Source organism: Nycticebus coucang, chromosome 13 (genome assembly GCF_027406575.1).
Source record: "Nycticebus coucang isolate mNycCou1 chromosome 13, mNycCou1.pri, whole genome shotgun sequence".
NCBI lineage: Eukaryota > Metazoa > Chordata > Mammalia > Primates > Lorisidae > Nycticebus > Nycticebus coucang.
Window position 1 is genome coordinate 38,958,773 of NC_069792.1, and position 22,017 is coordinate 38,980,789.

The 22,017-nt window shown below is 42.9% G+C and overlaps 1 protein-coding gene and 1 pseudogene across 1 annotated transcript; both read right to left on the reverse strand.

The window, feature by feature from the left end:
• Positions 1-4,013: 4,013 nt before the first annotated feature.
• LOC128563699 (nitric oxide-associated protein 1-like) lies at positions 4,014-6,386 on the reverse strand (annotated as a pseudogene).
• A 4,954-nt stretch (positions 6,387-11,340) lies between these two features.
• On the reverse strand, positions 11,341-13,335 carry LOC128563339 (lisH domain-containing protein ARMC9-like). Its single transcript, XM_053558661.1, is given in 4 exon segments — positions 11,341-11,506; positions 11,612-12,530; positions 12,533-12,598; positions 12,601-13,335. Coding segments are annotated over 4 exon segments (1,836 nt in total). The 5' UTR covers positions 13,286-13,335.
• Positions 13,336-22,017: the final 8,682 nt, after the last annotated feature.

Genomic DNA, 22,017 nt, shown 5'->3' on the forward strand with positions numbered 1-22,017 from the left:
TTATGACATAAATAATGCCTCAGGGTGTTTGTTGTACCTTACCCTTATCAGTCTGGCAGTATGTCAAATACTTTACGTTTTTGCTCAATTGATGGAAAAATACAAAACATTCCTTCAAAATTTCCAATTTTAGTATATGTGCTGCCAAAGCGAGCACTCCTTCAAAAATTTCCTTGGTTATTAGCATCACGGTTGAACATTTCCCCATCGATGTTTTTCCTAGCAGTCCTCGGTCGTGCTCCTTTTCCTTTTAAGTACCGGGGGTATTAAGAAGCCTATTTAAAAACTCATCTGGCTCAGCACCTGTAGCTCAGTGAGTAGGGCGCCAGCCATGTACGTTGAGGCTGGTGGGTTTGAGCCTGGCCCAGGCCTGCTACACAACAATGACAATTACAACCAAAAAACAGCTGCACCTTGTGGTGGGTGCCTTAGTCCCAGCTACTTGGGAAGCTGAGGCAAGAGAATCGCTTAAGCCCGAGAGTTTGGGGTTCCTGTGAGCTGTCACTTCATGGCACTCTGCCGAGGGCGAAACTGAGACTCTGTCTCAAAAAAAAAGAAAAGGAAAAAAAAAAAAAAACATAAAACTCATCTGTATGAGCTTTTTACATAAATGTTATTTCTTCTTATGCCTTGTTACAAATGTTTTCCCAGATTATTGTTTTTTTTTCGCCAAGTGTAAAAATATATATATCTTTGTATTATTTATTTATTTATTTATTTTTTGAGACAGAGTCTCACTATGTCACCCTCGGTAGAGTACCGTGGCATCATAGCTCACAGAAACCTCAAACTCTTGGGCTCAAACAGATGCCCTCCTCAATGCCCGGCTATTTTTTATTTATTTATTTATTTTGTTTTCTTCTCTAAAATATATTTTTGTAAGTTATTATACTTCTCCAGAAATTATATATATATATATATTTTTTGTAGAGACAGAGTCTCACTGTACCGCCCTCGGGTAGGGTGCCGTGGCATCACACGGCTCACAGCAACCTCTAACTCTTGGGCTTACGCGATTCTCTTGCCTCAGCCTCCCGAGCAGCTGGGACTACAGGCGTCCGCCACAACGCCCGGCTATTTTTTTGTTAGTTTGGCAGGGGCTGGGTTCGAACCCGCCACCGTCGGCATATGGGGCCAGCGCCCTACTCACTGAGCCACAGGCGCCGCCACTTCTCCAGAAATTAAAAACAATGCTATCTCAGTAGATTCAGGCTGGGTGTGCTGGTGTGTGTCTGTAGCCCCCGCTGCCGCAGAGGTGGGAACATTGCTTTATCCCAAGAGTTCAGGGTCACAGTTAGCCATGACTGCACTACTGCACTCTAGCCTGGGCCACAAGTGAGACCCTGTCTCTATTTAAGGGGAAAAAAAAAAAAAAAGATTCAGGCCTAAGCTCCGAACTGTGAATTCTTGTTTTCAACTACAAATAGAAAGATAAAGACTACAATTTTTTTTGAAAGACAGGGTCCTGTTCTGTCTCCCAGGCTGGAGTGCAGTGCTGTGATCATGGCTCACTGTGACTTGCAACTCCTGGGCTCAGGAGATCCTCTTGCCTCAACTTCTGAAGTAGCCGGGGCTACATGTGCATACTACCATACCTGGCTAAGTTTTGAAAGTGTCACCCTTGGTAGAGTGCTGTGGCATCACAGCTCACAGCAACCTCCAGCTCCTGGGCTTAGGTGATCCTCTTGCCTGAGCCTCCCGAGTAGCTGGGACTACGGGCACCCGCCACAACGCCCAGCTATTTTTCTCTTGCAGTTTGGCTGGGGCCGGGTTCAAACCTGCCACCCTCAGCATATGGGGCTGGCGCCCTCTCACTGAGCCACCGGCACCACCCAAGTTTTTAAAATTTTTGTGGAGACAGGGTCTCTGCTACTTTGTCTATGCTGGTCTCAACTCCTGGCCTCAAGTGATCCTCCTGTCTTGGCCTCTCAAAATGCTGGGATTACAGGCATGAGCCATTGTGCTTGGAGCACAATTTTAACTTGTAGTAAAATTAATGGTATTTCATTCCCTCCAAAAAACCTGCCAGTGAAACCTAAAAAACGCCGATCGATTTTCTCAACTTGGGAACTACTGCCCTCTAGAGGTGCAGTTGGAAACCTTGGGGCTACGTTTCAGTTTTAATGACCGATGGGCAGAGGGAGTTGCTACTGGCGTCCAGTGTCTGGGGATGAGGGATGCCATCCACGCTGAAACGGTTTTACACACGAAGAACATCTCCCCCAACATACCACTAGTACTATACTACCCTTTGAAACACTATGAAAGTGAGATTTTCAAAGTTGTAAGTTGCATCTTAAAAAACTTGTCATATTTAGTGTAAGGAGACTTAGCAGAAAAGGAGGGTGTGAAGTACACAGGGCTTCCACATGTCGGGAGAGAACACAGGTCCATCAAGACACTCACGGATCTAACTGCATTTCAGCCCAGCTTAACCCACCAGCATTTATCTCAGTGTTAGGATCTGAGACGCGCCGATTGTTTCTACACAGCTGTAGTAAAACTCACCTAGGAATAACCAAAAGTAAAGCCGTCTGATCGATACATGTTGTACAGGTACAGACAGGCCAATGTTAATAACATGGGTAGTAAGTGCTCTCCTGATTGTGGAATAGACTCCAGATACTAGGAACACACATCTTCTTTTTTTTTTTTTTTTGGAGAGACAGAGTCTCACTGTAACGCCCCCGGGTAGGATGCCATGGCGTCACACGGCTCACAGCAACCTCCAACTCCTGGGCCCAGGCGATTCTCTTGCCTCATCCTCCCGAACAGCCGGGACTACAGGCGCCCGCCACAACACCCGGCCTTTTTTTTGTTGCAGTTTGGCCGGGGCTGGGTTTGAACCTGCCACCCTCGGCATATGGGGCCGGAGCCCTACTCACTGAGCCACAGGAGCCGCCCAGGAACACACATCTTTATGAAAGATTCTTAGACACTGTTAAATTGTGTTAGGTGAAGTTCTACTTGTTCTCAATATCTATTCTCCACTTGTCAGTAAAAATCTGAAACAGTGCCCATTTCCTCCTTCACTTCCCAGTTTCCATGACGTTTATCAACAGACTGTGTAAACCAATGTGTGTAACATCCAGCTTTTCCCCTTCCTTTAAATAGGGAAGCTGCTTGCTCTCCACTCTTTCCCCTTCTTCACACTTGCTGGGAAAGGATGAGGACTTGGAAAACCGTTACCTTAGACCTAGAGATGGAAGGCGCAGAATGTTCTACCAGTTGTGTCCACGGATGACTATTCACTTTTACTTATAAGCCAGTGTATTATTTTTTCATGTGACTGTTAACTTGCCTTGTCAACTACAGACTCCAAATGACAGAAATGACATCTGGTCTCAAAAAAAAAAAAAAAAGCAGTGGGAGAAACTTGAATATATCAGGCTTTCTTTTTATATAAATGGGTCACAAATACATACCATAAACATACCCTGTAAGAAAGGGCTCTGCGCCTGTAGCACAGTGGTCATGGTGCCAGCCACATGCACGGAGGCTGGCTGGTTCAAGGCTGGCCCGGGCCAGCTAAACAACAATGAAAACTGCAACAAGAAAATAGCTGGGTGTTGTGGTGGGTGTCTGCAGTCCCAGCTACTAGGGAGGCTGAGGCAAGAGAATCACCCAAGCCCAAGAGTTGGAGGTTGCTGTGAGTTGTGACGCCACAGCACTCTACCAACACAGCCAGACTCCTGTCTCCAAAAAAAAAGAGAAGAAAAGAAATAGATATATAACCTCTATTTACAAGCTCAGTACATTATGAATAGGCACAGTCCTGGTTAGTTTAAAAAGGTCAACTGTTGGGCGGAGCCTGTGGCTCAAGGAGTAGGGCACTGGTCCCATATGCCGGAGGTGGCGGGTTCAAACCCAGCCCCGGCCAAAAACCACAAAAAAAAAGGTCATTGTTGGGTGAGCAGGGCGCCGGCCCCATATGCCAGAGGTGGCAGGTTCAAAGCTCAGCCCTGGCCAAAAACTGCAAAAAAAAAAAAAAGTCAACTGTTAAGATCTTTAAATGGGGTAGGAGCAGGGGAATTTTATTATAGGCTATATTTATTTTATTTTTTATTTTTTTTGCAATTTTTGGCCAGGGCTGGGTTTGAACCTGCCACCTCCGGCATATGGGACCGGCGCCCTACTCCTTGAGCCACAGGCACCGCCCATAGGCTATATTTAATATAATTTCTTTTTTTGCAGTTTTGGCTGGGCCAGGCTTCAACCCGCCACCCACGGCATATGGGGCTGGCGCCCTACTCCTTGAGCCACAGGTGCCTCCCATATTTAATATAATTTCAATGTGTCTTGTTATGGTCAATATCCAGCAGGAACAAAGTCAGCCTCATACATTTATCCTTTCTTCTTCTGCAGATTATACACGAGGGAAGGAGGCTTCTTGGTTTTATAGGCCGCACTTTTCTTGATGCGCTGTCCTTTGATGTTAACGATATATGGCAAGAGCGGGGGCCGGACCGTCAGAACCGTTCCTTGAGGTGTGTAGCCTCGGAGATGCAATCTGTCCTTCCCACGAGGCGTTACTGCAACCCAACCTGCAGAGGAAAACTTGATGTCAGCAACCGCTTCGGATTCCCCAAGTCCTTCTTTTACTATAATGTCTTCAGCAACAAGAGAAGGAAAGTCTGCCATTCCTTCTTTTCCACCCATTGGAACCTGCAGTAACGTGTGACCTGCCTGCTTCTCATACAAACTATCCGCCTTGTCCAAGGAAGTAATGTGCACGGGGAGGAGGTTGGAAGCCACAACCGTAAACCGGGCTGACTGGTTTCCCTGTAGGAAATCAATGCGGCCTAGAGCACCCAAAAATAGAACCATTCCTGGTTTAAGCACAAAAGTTCTTGGAACAATGAAATTTGTTGGCAAAACAATCTTTACTTCTTCTTCTGTTAGAAGATTTAAAATGCAATTTTCTTTTGTACTTCCTGGCGTGTCATAAAACCAGCGGGCATCTCTCACATCTTGTGCAGTCAATACTACTTGTTCATAGGTTCAACTGTAACGGGTTCATTTTCCATGTCAAAGGCAAGTGAATCAGCATCAAATTCAAAGGCATCTTCATCCTTCTGTTCTGAATCCAAGAATGTTCTTCCAACTCTCCCTACTACATAGCCATGCTTTTTCAAAACATTAAGTTGATGTTGTTCTTGCTCGCTAAGATCTTCTAGGGCTTTAGCTGCATCTTCTTTAAGTCTTTTGTGCCTTTCAAACATTCTATAAGGAGTTGGGTTGCAAATAGGAAACTTGAGAAGGTTTAATGTAGTTCCTGGCCAAGAGGAGATGGTGGCCCGGTCGATGGCCTGGGCGCCCTTGGCGGTGCAGTAATCGGACTTCAGGAGCGTGTTAAAGAGAGTGGACTTGCCAGCGTTTGTGGATCCTACCAGGTAGACATCACCACGGTAGCGCCAGGAGCGCTGAAGTGCCGAGATTAACTCTTCGATGCCATAGCCAGTCTTGGCGCTGATGAGACGCACGTCCCGGACCACCGTGCACGACCTGTCCGACCGATTCGAATTCTCCTCTCTGTCCTGCGGCCCGTCCCGGCTGGGGAGCTGTGGCCCTCCGTGGCCAGGGGCCAGCAAAAGTCCGGCGCGGGCACAGTCGTTCCACAGCCGCTCCCGGAGCCGCTGCCGGTAGCCGGGGGCGTCCTGGGGCAGCAGGTCCACTTTGTTCCCCAGCACGATCAGCTGCTTGGGGCCTACCAGTGCCGGCAGGTCGGGCAGGTGGAGCAGGTCCACCATGTAGAGCACCAGGACGGGCCCGGGCCGCCGCAGCGCGGTGCTCACCAGCTCAGAGTACTGTTCGCGGCTCCCCTGCAGGCGCAGGGCGCGCTGGTGGTGCACCAGGAGCCAGCAGCGCTGGCACACGGCCCGCGCCAGCCCGCCGTCCGCTTGCGCCGCGCGCAGGAACTTCTCGCTGGGCAGGTAGCCGGGCACGCCGGGGTCCTGGCAGTGCAGCTCTGCCCCGCAACCCGAGCAGTGCTGGCCGCTGGGCGGCACCGCCGGGTCCGGGTGCCCCACGACAGGGTGCGCCCGGCGGCCGACCCGTGGCTTCTGCGTCCGCCTGGGTTGCTCCCTCTCCTGGTGCTGCTGCTGTAGTTGTTCCAGCAGCTCTTTCCGGGTGGGCGCGGGCTCAGGCTACAGGACGTACTCGGGGAACAGAAACCGCTCCTGCGTGTTAGGGCTTCCTTCCTAACTCTCAGCCTCCGTGAGGCCATGAGGAGGCTCAGGGCCCAGGTCCCACGCGGGCCCGGAGGAGGCGGCGGCCGCGCACCGCCTCCCCAGGAGCGTCTCCCAGAGGCCATGGCGCCCTACAGTGGGAGCGGATCGCCGCAGGAAGGCACTGAGCAGCGTGGGCGCCAGGCGTGCAGACAACATCGGGAGCGCTGCTCCGGGCAGCTTTTTAATTTTATTTTTTGTAGAGACAGAGTCTCACTTTATGGCCCTCGGTAGAGTGCCGTGGCCTCACACAGCTCACAGCAACCTCCAACTCCCGGGCTTAAGCGATTCTCTTGCCTCAGCCTCCCGAGCAGCTGGGACTACAGGCGCCCGGCCATATTTTGGTTGCAGTTTGGCCGAGGCCGGGTTTGAACCCACCACCCTCGGTATATGGGGCTGGCGCCTTACCGACTCAGCCATACCCCGGGGCAGGTTCGAACATACAAGCCCCATGGCTGGCACCCTAACCACTGAGCTATGGGCATCCTGCCAGCAAATATATATCTTTTTACACTGTCATAGGAGCAACCATGTCAAAGATACAAAGGTTAAATTTGTTCTCATAAGTAAGAATCTTTTGAGGGCATCAGAGAAAAAAAAATGCTACTTCCTAATAGTCACAAAAAAGGAATATTTTTTTTTCCCAAATGAATATTTTAGCCCTAGGATAGTAATATGTTCTAGTACATAACATTAGCTTTTAAATTAGAAAAATAAAGCCATAAGAAAATTAAAATACATTCTAAAGAAAAATGTAAATCAACCCAACACCTCAAATTTTCATGTATATATTTAATAATAATTACAAAGCTTGAATTATAAATATATTATATTTAATTATATTCATAATTATAATTTTTTTTTTTTTTTTTTGTAGAGACAGAGTCTCACTGTACCGCCCTCGGTTAGAGTGGCGTGGCGTCACACGGCTCACAGCAACCTCTAACTCTTGGGCTTACGCGATTCTCTTGCCTCAGCCTCCCAAGCAGCTGGGACTACAGGCGCCCGCCACAACGCCCGGCTATTTTTTTGTTGCAGTTTGGCCGGGGCTGGGTTTGAACCCGCCACCCTTGGCATATGGGGCCGGCGCCCTACTCACTGAGCCACAGGCGCCGCCCCATAATTATAATTTTAATTGCTACATAATATATTGAGTTAAATTATTACAGTTTTCCCTTTCTATACAACTTTCTAAAGTAAATGATGAAAACATCTTCAAAATAAGGTACAAGTTTATTTTACTTTTTGCTATCATAATCTAGTTAAAAAAATAACAATACCCCATTCTCTATTAAGAATATATATTTATTATGTACCTATACATAGAAATAAAAGTTGATGCCAAATGGCATGTGTGTACGGATTGCTCTATGTATAAAAACCTGACAAGGCAGAGGAAGAGCTATGTAATTTGTGGTTGAAAAGGCCTTTCCTGCTGGCCAAAATTCAAAACAATAATTTCAAGTACAGTGATGATGATAAATATAAATAATGATCAAAAAGTAAGATGTAAAGTGAAGAATATATGCTTGTACACACTGTTATAATTATCATTAGAGAAATAAAATTAAGATTAATTTTTATGAGATAAAATTAGATAATTAGGAGAATACAGGAAAGAAAATCACTAAAATATTAAAAATTACTAGGTCTCGGGAGGCAGGAGGGTACTTGGGGGGGGAACCTCACCTAATGTGCATAATGCAATGGTACATTTAAAAACTATTAAGAGAAGAGTATGGGTGGCACCTGTGGCTCAGTGAGTAGGGCGCCGGCTCCATATACGGAGGGTGGCGGGTTCAAACCCAGCCCCGGTCAAACTGCAACAACAACAAAAAATAGCCGGGCGTTGTGGCGGGCGCCTGTAGTCCCAGCTGCTCGGGAGGCTGAGGCAAGAGAATAGCTTAAGCCCAGGAGTTGGAGGTTGCTGTGAGCCGTGTGACGCCACGGCACTCTGCCCGAGGGTGATACAGTGAGACTCTGTCTCTACAAAAAAAAAAAGAAAGAGTGTAATTGTGATGGACATATTAATCAGTTCAATGTAAGCATTTCACATTGTATATCAAATCAGTTATCCTGCCATAATGCATCATAATTACAAAGGTATCATAAATGCATCAAGGTACACAGTTATGATTTAATAAAAACAAAAAAATTTTAAAAAGTAAAAAATAAATTAACAAATAAATTGAAAAAAATTACTAGGTCTGGGTGGCAAAAAATATGGGTAATACTTTATTAACTGCTATTTTCAAATTTTTCTTTAATTCACTTATACTACTTTTTATTGCATAAATATTCATCCTATAAATTTTATATGAAATAGAGATCAGAAAAAAAGTGATCAGTAAGTTGTACATGTTTGTCTTTATGTATTTTATTTAGCAGAAACCTACTATGGATGAAGTTACTTCATTTTAAGTATATGTTGCCCTAAAGTTGCCACTAATATCAACTTTGGGGGAATGGTATTTTTTCTGTTAAAAAAAATTCCTCTTACTACCTTCTGAATACTTCTTTCATCGTCATCTTCAGATGGATCTGACTGGTGTTTTGGACGGTCCATTGGAAGGAATGCTCTGACATCTGGACTAAAAACAAACATTAACTTTATTATAACTTCAACAGCATTTCTACAGGTTTTCTGCCTTTTAAAATAGAAACCAATATAGAAATAACTATATTAGCACTGATAGTAAGAAAGCCAACAAAATCTATTAACATTATAAAAGCAGTAAGAAAATTATTTTTTTAAAAAACAAGGAAACCAACAGACAAATGGGCAAAGGCATAAAGAGGTAGTTCATAGAGACAACGTAAATGACAAAGCAAATTTATGAAGATGCTAACTTCACTAATAACCAAAAAATATAAATTAAAACAAGAAGGATATACCATTTTATATCTACTAACAGGCAAAAATTAGGAAGATAATACCAGGGGTGGCGCCTGTGGGTCAGTGAGTAGGGTGCCGGCCCCTTATACTGAGGGTAGCGGGTTTGAACCCAGCCCCAGCAAAAAAATAGCCGGGTGTTGTGGCAGGATCCTGTAGTCCCAGCTACTTGGGAGGCTGAGGCAAGAGACTCGCCTAAGCGCAGGATATGGAGGTTGCTGTGAGCTGTAACACCACAGCTCTCTACAACAGGCGACAAAGTAAGACTCTGTCTCTAAAAAAAAAAAAAGGGAAAAAGAAAGCTAATACCAGAAGTTAGTAAGGACTTAGGGAAAGAGACACCCTCATGTATTGCTGGTGAGAAGATAGAACAAGACAACTTTTCTGTAAAGAAATCTGGCAATACTTGGTGAAACTGTGTATGCATTTTCTCTGGGCCCAGAAATTCCAGTTCTAGGGATTAAACCATACAAAAATTATGTGCAGGACCAGGCAAAGGCATGTAGTAACCGTGACACTCACTGCAGGATTCTCTACAGTAGGAATTTGAAGCAAAGTAGGCATCAGGGAAATCAACTATGGTAACAGACTACAGAGAATATCAGTCAGCAGCCAGAAACAAGGAACCGTAACACAGGATATATATATTTCCTTTCCATCTACATATATATATATAAATATGTGTGCACACAAAGCATCAGTAAGTCTAATTTTAAGAAAGTTACATAGATACAGATATGCAAGCACATATATCCAACATATTAACCTGGATGTCAACGGTGACAATGAGGAAATGGGTACGAAGATCAAGGCTGAGGAGAAAGACACAGCACCCACAGCACAGTGGTTCTGGCGCTGGCCACATGCACCAAGGGTGGAGGGTTTGAACCCGGCCCAGGCCAGCTAAACAACAATGACAACTGCAACAAAAAATAGCTGGGCATTGTGGCGGGTGCCTGTAGGCTCACCTACTTGGGAGGCTCAGGCAAGAGAATCACTTAAGCCCAAGAGTTTGAGGTTGCTGTGAGCTGTGACACCAAAGCACTCTACCAAGGGCAACATAGTGAGACTCTCTGTTGCCAATAAATAAATAAATACATAATAAAGAGAAAAAAATGGACTAAAATGAAAAATGGGCCACACGTGGATTAGTGACAATTCTGAGGAATGATTCACTCTCTACACCTGGTACAATGTACATTCGTTGCAGGGAATTCAAAAGTTAAAAAATTACAAACAATATACATTCATTGCAGGGAATTCAAAAGATAAAAAATATTTTTTAAAAAAGGGAAGGGCTGGCTCGGGGCCTGTGGCTCAAGCGGCTAAGGCACCAGCCACATACACCTAAGCCGGAAGGTTCGAATCCAGCCTGGGCCTGCCAAACAACAATGATAGCTACAACCAAAAAATAGCCAGGCTCTGTGGCGGGCACCTATAGTCCCAGCTACTTGGGAGGTAGAGGCAGGAGAATCTCTTGAGCCCAGGAGCTAGAGGTTGCTGTGAGATAACCAAAAATTAGCCAGGCATTGTGGTGGGTGCCTATAGTCCCAGCTACTTGGGAGGCAGAGGCAGGAGAATCGCTTGAGCCCAGGAGCTGGAGGTTGCTGTGAGCTGTGATGCCATGGCACTCTACCTAGGGTGACAGCTTGAGGCTCTGTCTCAAAGAAAAAATAAATAAAATACAATAAAAATAAAAAGGGAAGGGCTGGCATGAATGTAAAATGGTACAGCTGCTGTGAAAAACAGTTTCATAGTTCCTTGAAAAGTTAAACAGTTACTGTATGACCCTACAATTCCACTCCTGGGCATATATCCAAGAGAAATAACAACACATGAGTATGTTCACACAAAAGCTCACACAGGACTACTCAGAGCAGCATTATTTTTTGTTTGTTTGTTTGTTTTGGAATGAATGAATAAATGTGGGAGGATGACATTTTCCACAGTGGTGCTGGAAAGGCTGGCACCTGTTTTCATTCCCTGACAGGAACCTGGGGAAGCCACCCTTAACAGTGGGGCAGGATTTAGGAGAGGAAAGGGAGGGGCCACATAAAGAGAACACACAAGGCTAGGGAAGGGCTTCTGTAATTGCCTTTAAACTCTTTTTGTTGGCTGTATCTGTTAAGTGTGATAAGATATTATTAATCTTTGGACAATCTGGCCTTGAATACCTGAATGAACTCTTGTTAGTGGGTTCACTTAGGTCTCTTCACCTCCCTAAATGCTTCTTGAATGAATGCTGGCCAAAGCATGACAAGGCCCTATAAGACAGTCCATGTATCTTTCCGGTACATTTCTTGTGAATGATTCACAAGAAAGATCCCGGACTGTTACATTAAACTGACCAGAATTAAGTTGCTTGATGATAAATTCTATCTGGCGGGGCGGTGCCTGTGGCTCAAGGAGTAGGGCGCCCATCCCAAATGCCAGAGGTGGTGGGTTCAAACCCAGCCCCGGCCAAAAAAAAAAGAAAAATTCTATCTGGTGGATCATTTCAGCGTTGCCTTCTTTGCTGAAGCAGTGTAGGATGTCTTCCATCCCCATTGCTCTCACTTCCTCCTGGATGGACAGAATAGAAAGGATGCTGTACAGAGCTCCATTCGCATACGGCTGGATCTCGTGGCTTTTATGGCCAAGCAGATCTGAAAGGACTTTGAGCACGAGGCCTGCCACCTTGGTACACATGTTCTTCCCTGCACTCCAGAGGCAGAGGTTCATAAGCAAAGCCACTAAGTACCCCAGTGTGTAGTCAGACAGGCAATCAGAGTCCTTCAGAATATCAATCAGCCAGAAGATGAGACCATCTTGAAGCGATGCTGTCTGCAGCGGGCGCCTGAGGCTGAACTTTTGCAAGGCCCCAAGGACATTCTCCTGGGTGATGACATCCTTGTCCTCCTTCAGCCTTCCCTCCAGCATCCACAGCACCATTTTGTTCTGAGCAAGGTAGAGGTGACCTTCAGCTAGTGACGCAAAAGCGTTGATGAGCCTGGCCATGTACTGCCGCACCACCTCACTCTTTGCGTGCAGCAAGTGAAGCACATTCCTCTGGTTGTGGGTATGACAGTCCAAGAGGTCGTTGCTGATGTAGGCCTGCAGAACCGCCTCCCTCTGCTCTCCAGGACGGGAGGTGCTCAAGCGCCAGCGCAGAGCCTGCAACAAGAAGGCTTTTAAACGATCACTCCCCCAAATCAAATCCTTCTTCAGTTTCTCATAAGCCAGGGAGGGCAGTAATGGGACATCTTTCAATCTCACGGGTGCCAAGGAAGCTTGTAACATGGTGGAAGCCGTCCCAGGCCTTGTGAAGTCCACGCTATGAGCCAGGCTCTGCCACATCTGGTTGCTGAAGAGGCAGACACGGACACTCTGGAGGTACTCAGGAGTGATCATCTTGCCACTGACTGTGGCCTGAGAGAATCCACCAGCTCTGCTGTGACTCCAATGAGATTGTGGTAGTCTGCTTGGATCTTACTGTACGTCTCAGGTACGTCACTGACCTAAGTTCAGCTTTGACCAGCTGCTGGTGGAGCTGCTGCAACATCTCTTTGTTACTTTGTCCATTCTCCTTATACACTGTTAAAAGCTTCAGCGTGTTGCTATCTTTAAATATTAAAGCTAGAAACTTTTCCAACTTCAACTTTAACTCTGGAGTCCAGGAACGCTGAAAGAGTTCTTTAAACGAAGGATGTACCATAGGGTTGGGAAGAAAAGGAAGGGCATAGAAAGGAAGAAACTCGGTGGTCTGGCTCAGCGCTGCTCCTTTGGTCTCCAGGTAGGTTTTGAAGGAAGAAATCCTTTCCTCCAGCTCCTCTCTGTCCGGTCTCCCTACGGAATGTTTCAGAGGATAGATGGCAAAATGGATGTGAAGATAGAATTCCAACTTCTGGGCAAGGGCGTCGCCATTTTCGATGAAACTGGGAATGTGTTCTTCCCATAAATTGAAGAACACCTTCTGGTCTCCATTGTCAAATGCAGAGACAAGAGCCTTCTGAATTATCAATGATTTAGAGTCCTGTAAAGATCCACCTGCTGTTTTACATAATGGTTTTCCTTTTATTTTGCATTCTTTGGAAAATGTTTTCAAGGTATCTTCAAATTCAGCAAAATCTAAATACTCTTTCACTAGTCCGAGTATTTCAGATTCATGAGCCAGAATATCCCCCATATTGAACTGTTACTGGTAATTCTCACAGAAAAAATGTCTGTACTTCGGCCGCGGACCAGCCTCTACCCTGCAGCATTATTCATAATAGCTAAAAAGTGGAAACACCCCAAATGTCCATCAGTGGATGAATGGATAAACAAAATGTGGTTTATGATCAAGTGATTCTCTTACCTCAGCCTCCCAAGTAGCTGGGACTACAGGTGCCTGACACAACACCCAGCCTTTTTTTTTTTTTTTTTTTTTTTTAGAGACAAGGTCTGGCTCTGACTCAGGACGGTTTCAAACACGTGAGCTCAGGCAATCCACCGGACTCAGCCTCCCAGAGTGCTAGGACTACAGGCATGAGCCACCACATCCAGCCGAAAGGATCACATATTCTGATCCTTTTCTATTTGTTTATTTATTATTCTATTTGTTTCCATTTGATTTGACTATTTGATTTGATTCTATTTGTTTATTATTAGCCTTGCCAAAGCAAGGCCTCAAAAAATTGATTAAAAACTCAACTTGTTCCTCTCCACAGAAATCCTTTTTTTTTGAGACAGAGTTTTACTATGTCGCCCTGGGTAGAGTGGTGTCACAGCTCACAGCAACCTCAATCCCTTGGGCTTAAGCAATTCTCTTGCTTCAGCCTCCCAAACAGCTGGGACCACAGGTGCCTGCCACAATGCCCGACTATTTATTTTGTTGTTGTTGCAGTCGTCACGTTGATTTGAGCAGGCTCAGGCCAGTTTGAACCCACCAGCCTGGGTGTACGTGGCCCATACTCTACCCACTGCGCTGCAGGTGCTGCCCATTCTCCACGGAAATCTTTAGTAAGATTTACCCACTCTGAAGAGAAACCAGACCGTACTGTATGATTTCACTGTATTTATTTAGTTTTTGAGGCAGAGTCTCAAGCTGTCACCCTGGGTAGAGTGCCGTGGCGTCACAGCTCACAGCAACCTCAAACTCTTGGGCTTAAGCGATTCTCTTGCCTCAGCCTCCCGAGTAGCTGGGACTACAGGCACCCGCCACAATGCCCAGCTATTTTTTGGTTGTAGTTACACTTGTCATCGTTGATTTTAGCAGGCTCAGGCCAGGTTCAAATTCGCCATTTTTGGTGTATGTGGCGGGTGCTGTACCCACTGAACTACGGGCACTGCCCGTATGATTTCATTTTTGATATACTCAGAATAGGCAAATCTGTAGAGACAGGAATAGAATAGTGGTTTCAAAAGTTGGAAGAAGAGACAATTTGGAGGTAGTTTCTTTTGTGGGGGGGATGAAAATGTCAGATTAGACTTGGAGTAATAGAATTAGATGCTGAAGATGGTTGTACAGCATTGTGAATATATTAAACACCACTGAATTGTATACTTTTAAATAGTTAAAATGTTGAATTCTATCTCAATAAAGGGGGGTGGGGTTTTTAATCTTACCACACACAAGCACTATTACCATTTTAGCATGTTTTATTTCAGTCTTGTTCTCTGCATAATTAGGATCATGCTATATTTAAATTTTTATGTTTTTTACTTAAAAATTAATTATAAACGTTTGCCAATGTTGTTAAAAAACTCTTGATAAACAGTAACTTTTGATAGATATATGATGTTCTATAATATGGGTACACCAAAAGTTACTGAATGAAAAAAATAAAAAGACATGTTACTGAATGATTCTTTTACTTTAGGATCTGTAGATGGCTTCCAACTTTTTACTATACAATTTCATTAGTATAAATAACACTGCAATTGACCATCTTTGTGCTAACATTAGAACTGCACAGATTTTTTTTTTTTTTGAGACAGAACCTTATTTTGCTGCCCTCAGTAGAGTACTGTGGTGTCACAGCTCACAGCAACCTCAAACTCTTGGGCTTAAGCAATTCTCTTGCCACAGCCTCCCAAACAGCTGGGATGACAGGAGCCCACCACAACACTCAGCTATATTTAGACGCTGGGTCTCGCTCTAGCTCAGGCTGGTCTTGAACCCATGCACCTAGGCAATCCACCAGCCTCGAAACTGCAGATTTTTAAAAATAAAATGACTGGTCAGAATTGTAAAGAATTTTTCAGCATTAAATAATTTGTTAAAGTGATTTCCAGACAGGTTATACCAATTTATACTCCGTTAGCAGTATAGGAACACCCTGAAAACTCTCCCAGCCTTGGTTTGCATTAAAGGTATATACAAATACACATTGTATATTAACATCTTTGATAATTTCGTAAGCGAAAAACTGCATTTTTCTAAAAAGGTATTAAGCAAATGCAAATTAAAGAAACTAACGACTTACTAAAATGGAAAAGACTAACAATGCTAAGTGCTGGTGAGATAAGCAATGTGATTTGATGGTAGAAGTATGAAACTGGTACTAACATTTTGGAAAATTATTCAACATTATCCACTAAGGTTAAACATATACATATCCTATAACCCAGAAGTTCTGCTTCAAGATACATAAAGAATGTTTGCATGTGTGCACCAAAAGATGTTAATGACAATATAATTTACAATAGCCAGAAAACAGAAACAACTCAAGTGTCCATCAATAGTAGAACAGATTACTGTGGCACATTCATACAATGGAAAATTACATAGCAAAGGAAATAAATTACACCTCCATACAACAACATGGGTAACTATCACCTTGTTGAAAATAAGCCAGCTGGAGAAAAAACATTGTGTGATTCTATTTACATACAGTTTAAAAACACGGCCCGCGAATCTATATTATTAAAAATCAGGACAATAGTTACTTTTAGGAAGAAAAGAAGACACAGAGATTGGAAGAGGATGTGTGAGGGGCTTCAGGGGTATTGATAACGTTTTATTTCTTGGCCTGGTGGGGGGTAATAGTGACAACTGAGGTGTGTTCCCTTTCTGATCATTCGTTGAGCTGTATAGACATCATCTGGGCACTTTTCTGAATCTTACGCTTCCATTTTTTTCTTTCTTTCTTTATTTTTTTGACGGTCACCCAGGCTAGAGTACAATGGCATGGTCATAGCTCATTGTAAACTCAAATTCCAGGGCTCAAGCAATCCTTCCACCTCAGCCTGCCAAATAGCTGGGGCCACAAGCATGTGCAATCACACCAAGCTAATTTTTTATTTTTATTTTTTGTAGAGATAAAATCTTGCTGTCTTACCTGTGCTGGTTTTGAACTCCTGGCCTCAAGCAATCCTTGTGCCCCAGCCTCCCAAAGTGCTAGGATTATAAGCAAGAGCCACTGCATCTGGCCATTTTCATTTCTTAAGGAAATGTTCAGTTTTTCTGATAATCACCCATTTGTATCTCCTCTTTTGTAAATAGCTCATTTGCTTTATTTTTCTTTTGGTGTCTTGAGTGTCTTATTTGCATGAGTTCTTTCTACATTAACTTTACTTCTCTATTGATCTTTATCATGGAAAATATTTTTGTATTTTTGATTTAGGATTGATAATTCATTTACAATTAATGAGAAGATTTTAATACTCAAATTTTTCTGTGTTTTACTTTGTGATACATCATTCATTGCCAATATTCTCAGACAACCCTCCTCCACATACAGGTCACAGAAACTAATAACATTTTATTCCACTTTTTAATGATTTTTAAATTTGATTTTAATAAAGTTATCTTAAAAATGAGCTTTTATCTATTGAAGTAAAGCTTTTTTTTTTTTTTTAAGAGACAGAGTCTCACTTTGTCGCCTGCGGTAGAGTGCCATGGCGTCATAGCTCACAGCAACCTCCAGCTCTTGGGCTTAGGCGATTCTCTTGCCTCAGCCTCCCATGAAGCTGGGACTATAGGCTCCCGCCACAATGCCAAGCTACTGAAGTAAAGCTATTTTTAAAGTACATTTCCTCAGTAGTAATAAAAGGCTTGATTGGCTTCTTGCAATCTTACTATTTTAGGGCAGTGCCTGTTGCTCAGTGAGTAGGTCAGAGGCCCCATATGCCGAGGGTGGTGGGTTCAAACCCAGCCCCGACCAAACTGCAACAAAAAAATTGCCGGGCGTTGTGGCGGGTGCCTGTAGTCCCAGCTCGGGAAGCTGAGGCAAGAGAATCACGTAAACCCAAGAGTTAGAGGTTGCTGTGAGCCGTGTGATGCCATGGCACTCTACCCAAGGGTGGTACAGTGAGACTCTGTCTCTACAAAAAAAAAAAAAAAAAAAAAATCTTTACTATTTTTAATGAAGATATCAAATGAAGAGCATGAAAATTAAAGTTCTGTTAAGAAGAGAAGGGATCCAGAAAATATGAAAGGTCACTTTTATTACAAAGAAAATGTCAGTTAAAGCATTAAGTTTAAAAAACTCTTGGCTATTTTGGGGGTGCTGGAAATGTTCTCTATCTTTAATGTACTGGCGGTGGCTACAGGGGGCAAAAGTATAGAAAAATCCATTGAGTTGTACGCTCAAGAACTGTATATTTTACAGTACAATGTTTTATAAACTGGAAATTTTAAATAATCAAGTTGCTTTTAGTTGAATTTAAATGTCAAATATAACATCTTTGTAATACTACACTTCAAGATTCAGAATATTTAATATTTATTATATATAGCATTAGAACTTCTGAGTAACAATTAAAAATATTAGAATAATCACCACCCTCATCTTTTGTATATTTATTCCAAGTGAGCCGTGTCAAAACAGAACAGATTAAGGCTTTGAATGCATGGAATATATTTCAAAGAAGCCAGTCATATACCATTTCAGAGTAACAGCCAGTGCACAGAGCCAAGACTGGTGGTTAGAAGGGTACATCTAAACTGAAGATAGCACAGAACTTGTCCTCAGGAAAAGGCATAATGTTTAACCAAGTAATTCCACTAAGAGCCAAACTGTAAAAGAATCTTTGCTAAATTAGCTGGGCACTGTGGCAGGCGCCAGTACGCCCAGCTACTCAGGAAGCTGAGGCAAGAGGTTTGCTTGAGCCCAAGAGTTGGAGGTTGTTGCGAGCTATGACATCACGGAGCTTAACCCAGAGCAACTGACTGAGACAAGACTGTCTCAAGGGAAAAAAAAAAAGAAAGAAAGAAAAAAGTCTTCATTAAGGAGCAGACTAGAAAGGGAATTCAATTTCATGTGAAGACCCCTGCTCGAACTGCACTGGTTAATCCAGGGGCAAGACCTCCTTGATCCTTGTCCTACCTGTGAGCATCAGGGGAAATCCAAAGCTCTGGGCAGAAGACCTTGTCAGAGAAGACTCAGTTTTAGTATTTTTAGTAACTTAATAAATTAAGTAAATTAAAAAAGAGTGGAAGTTGGCTTGGTGCCTGTAGTTCAGTGGGTAGGGCACCAGCTATATACACCAAGGGTGGCGGGTTCGATCCCAGCCCAGGCCAGCTAAACAACAAATAGCCGGGTATTTTGGCGGGCACCTGTAGTCCCAGCTACTTGGGAGGTTGAGGCAAGAGAATTGCTTAAGCCAAAGAGTTTTAGGTTGCTGTGAGCTGTGATGCCACGGCACTCTACCAAGGGTGACAAAGCGAAAGTGTGTCTCAAAAAAAAAAAAAAAGAGTTGATGCCTTCTTTGAACTATGACGAAGTATATAAATGGTAATCATGGCTTTTAGAACAAGTGCTCAAAAACACAGTCCTTCAGTGTTGTACTTCTGAAAAGATTACTTAAGTGTTTTGTGTTTACATCCTTATCCATATAAAGCACCTTCTGCATTTACATAGCTAAGTAAGGTGTGGAAAAGCTCCCCAGATATTTTACTTTACCTTCTTTATTTCTTCTTAGAATATAATACTTTATACGTACAAAACAATGTAAGTACTGTAACATATATTAAATTACCAACGACAATAAAGGTAATCACTATGAACCAACTACTGAACCAACTACTAGACTCAAAAATAAAAACATAAACTAAGCCACAGATCTACCAATCTTTTCACAGGTATTTCTTTCTTTTTTCTTCTTCTTCTTTTTTTTTTTTTTGCAGTTTTTGGCTGGGGCTGGGTTTTTAAACCCGCCACCTCCAGCATATGGGGCCAGCGCCCTACTCCGTTGAGCCACAGGTGCCACCCTTCTTTCTTATTTTTTACAGACAAGGTCTTGCTATGTCACTCAGGCCAGAGTACAGTGGTGCCATAGTAGCTCACCATCAAACCATTTTTAAATGGGGTCAAGCAATCCTGTGTCTTCCTGAGGAGCTGGGACTACAAGTGCTACCACACCTGGCTAATTTTTTTAATTTTCTAGAGACAGGTCTTGCAATACTCAGGCTGGTCTCAAATTTCTGGCCTTGAGTGATTCTCCCACCTCAGCCTTCCAAAGAGCTGAGATTACAGGCATGGGCCAACAGGGCAGCCAGGCCTGGGAAAGTGCCTTCATCTGCCTACAATACTATGCCGAGAAAGACTAGAGGCCTTCTGTGGGTCAAGAGAACACTGCTGCAATTACAACAAAGGCTGGGGGCATGTGTGCCTGACCCTACCAACGCCATCAGCCTCATCTCCTTTCCAAAACCCTACTCTGTTCCAGTCACCATGAAATGTTATAAGTGGCCTCGTGGTTCCGGGTTTTTGCATCCCCTGTTACATGTACTTCTCCCTTTACCTGAATGTTCTCCCTACCTTTTTTTCTTAAATGATTATACATGCATTAAGTCCTAGAAGGCTTTCCTTGACATCCTCAAAAAGAGAGGGCCACATATTTTTCTGTTATCTTCTGACATCTCTACCATAAAAACTACCCAGCTTCAATTACTTGTTTATACGTCTGACTCTCCCACTGGGCTGGGAACCCATGCCTCTACAAGGGACGAAAGGGTTGGAAGTCATTTTTTTGTGTGGTTTTTGGCCAGGGCTGGGTTTGAACCTGCCACCTCCGGCATATGGGACTGGCGCCCTACTCCTTGAGCCACAGGCGCCGCCCTGGGATGGAAGTCATTTAGCTTTACATTCCCAAAGCAGGCAATGGGCACGTAAATGCTTTTTGAAGGCACAAACATAGTATCAAATAATTAGTAAAATATTTTAACTGCATTATGCAAATTTATTTCAAGTTTAATCTGTAAAACTAATTCAAATACAAATGGAAGAAAGAAAAGAAAACAAGTTGATGAAGGGCAAAGGGAACTAAGGACATCAGGGAGGAAATGCTCCAGGAAGACTTTACGAACATACCTAGTATACAGCACAATTTCACAGAAGAGATAAAATCTGTGTGAGGCTTATTTAACATTCTTAGATTTGGTTTCAGCATCCCTTCAGAATACAATGATAATGACTTACTGGTTATAGAGCTCTGGATGCCTAACCAGGTTCTGAATAAATTCATTCAGTCCTGCTCTTCTTTGTTTAATAAAATCTGTTAAGAGAAATATAAGACCTTCGGTTTATTTATGTCAGATTATGTAACTATCATCAATACAATTACATAAGAATAAACAGGTATAGACGGTACATTTTGATTAAGAATCTATTTCTCAATTCACGCTTCTTGGTTACAATGAGGAATGAATGCTCAGAAATATACATCTATAAATCCAATAATTAACATAAATCAGATAATATAGCTTCCAAAATAACTTAAAAGCTATCTATTTTGGATTGTGAATACATTCAACTACAAAACTTAGAAAACTACTTTGCTTTGTCTAACTCCTCATGTACTGTCAAGTAATGAATAAAAATGAACACTAATAACTATCATGCTAACTTTTAAAAAACAAATGACAAAAATACGTATTACTGGAAATCCTTTGCAACTGGGGAATAGTGATTAATTGATTAACTGAGTACTACCAAAACTCTGGTTTAACCCTCATTGTTAAAAACCCCCTTGAAAATGTATGGGTACATTGTCCTAACAAGTACTTGTAGAGCATCTTCTAAGTATTTTATTTGTTGATAATTGAGGGTCATATAATAGCAGTTTAGTAATAAATGTGAAGCATAAGCCTTTCTTTGAATTAGAAAACTTTACCCAAGTATCTTGTCTCTGGTACTTATTGGATGACCTTAAACCTTTCTAAGACTTAAATCCTTACTTTAAAATGGGGATAACAACAGTATTCATATGTCAAAATGCTGCTATATGATTAAATGAGACACACAGTAATGCATGTAAGCTTATAGCAGAATGTCTGGCAGATGGTTAGGATGTAATCATTAGCTGCTATTATTTTTATTAAATGTGGGATTAAAAAGCCATCATCCTAAACCCTAATACTTAAGAAATATACAGAAAAAACTGAAGAAATGTGACTTGATAAAGTGCCTCCTAATAGTGAATATCTGAATAAAAACCCACAAACAGTATGTCACTGAATAATGAATTTTGGTTTAGTAAATCCACTCAATAAAGGATTTAAAGTACACCATTTGTCCCCAAACTGATGGGTTATTTCCAGTCACGTAGGTTTATTTCTACTTCTTATATGTTAAGTATGGCTGTTAAAGAACAAATATAAAATTAGATGCGGACTTTTGGACTGATGCACTTGGTACATTTTTTGTCAACTATGAATTCTCTGAAGAATTTCATGTATCTTTTAAGATTCTTCCAAGGACATTTTTTCATGTCACCAGACAATGCATATGTGAGGATTACATCAAAAACTGTACTTGAGGCTTGGGCCTGTAGCTTACTGAGTAGGGTGCCGGCCACATACACTGAAGCTGGCAGGTTTGAGCCCAGCCTCGACCTGCTAAACAACAATGACAACTGCAACCAAAAAATAGTCGGGCATTGTGGTGGGCACCTATAGTCCCAGCTACCTGGGAGGCTGAGGCAATAGAATCG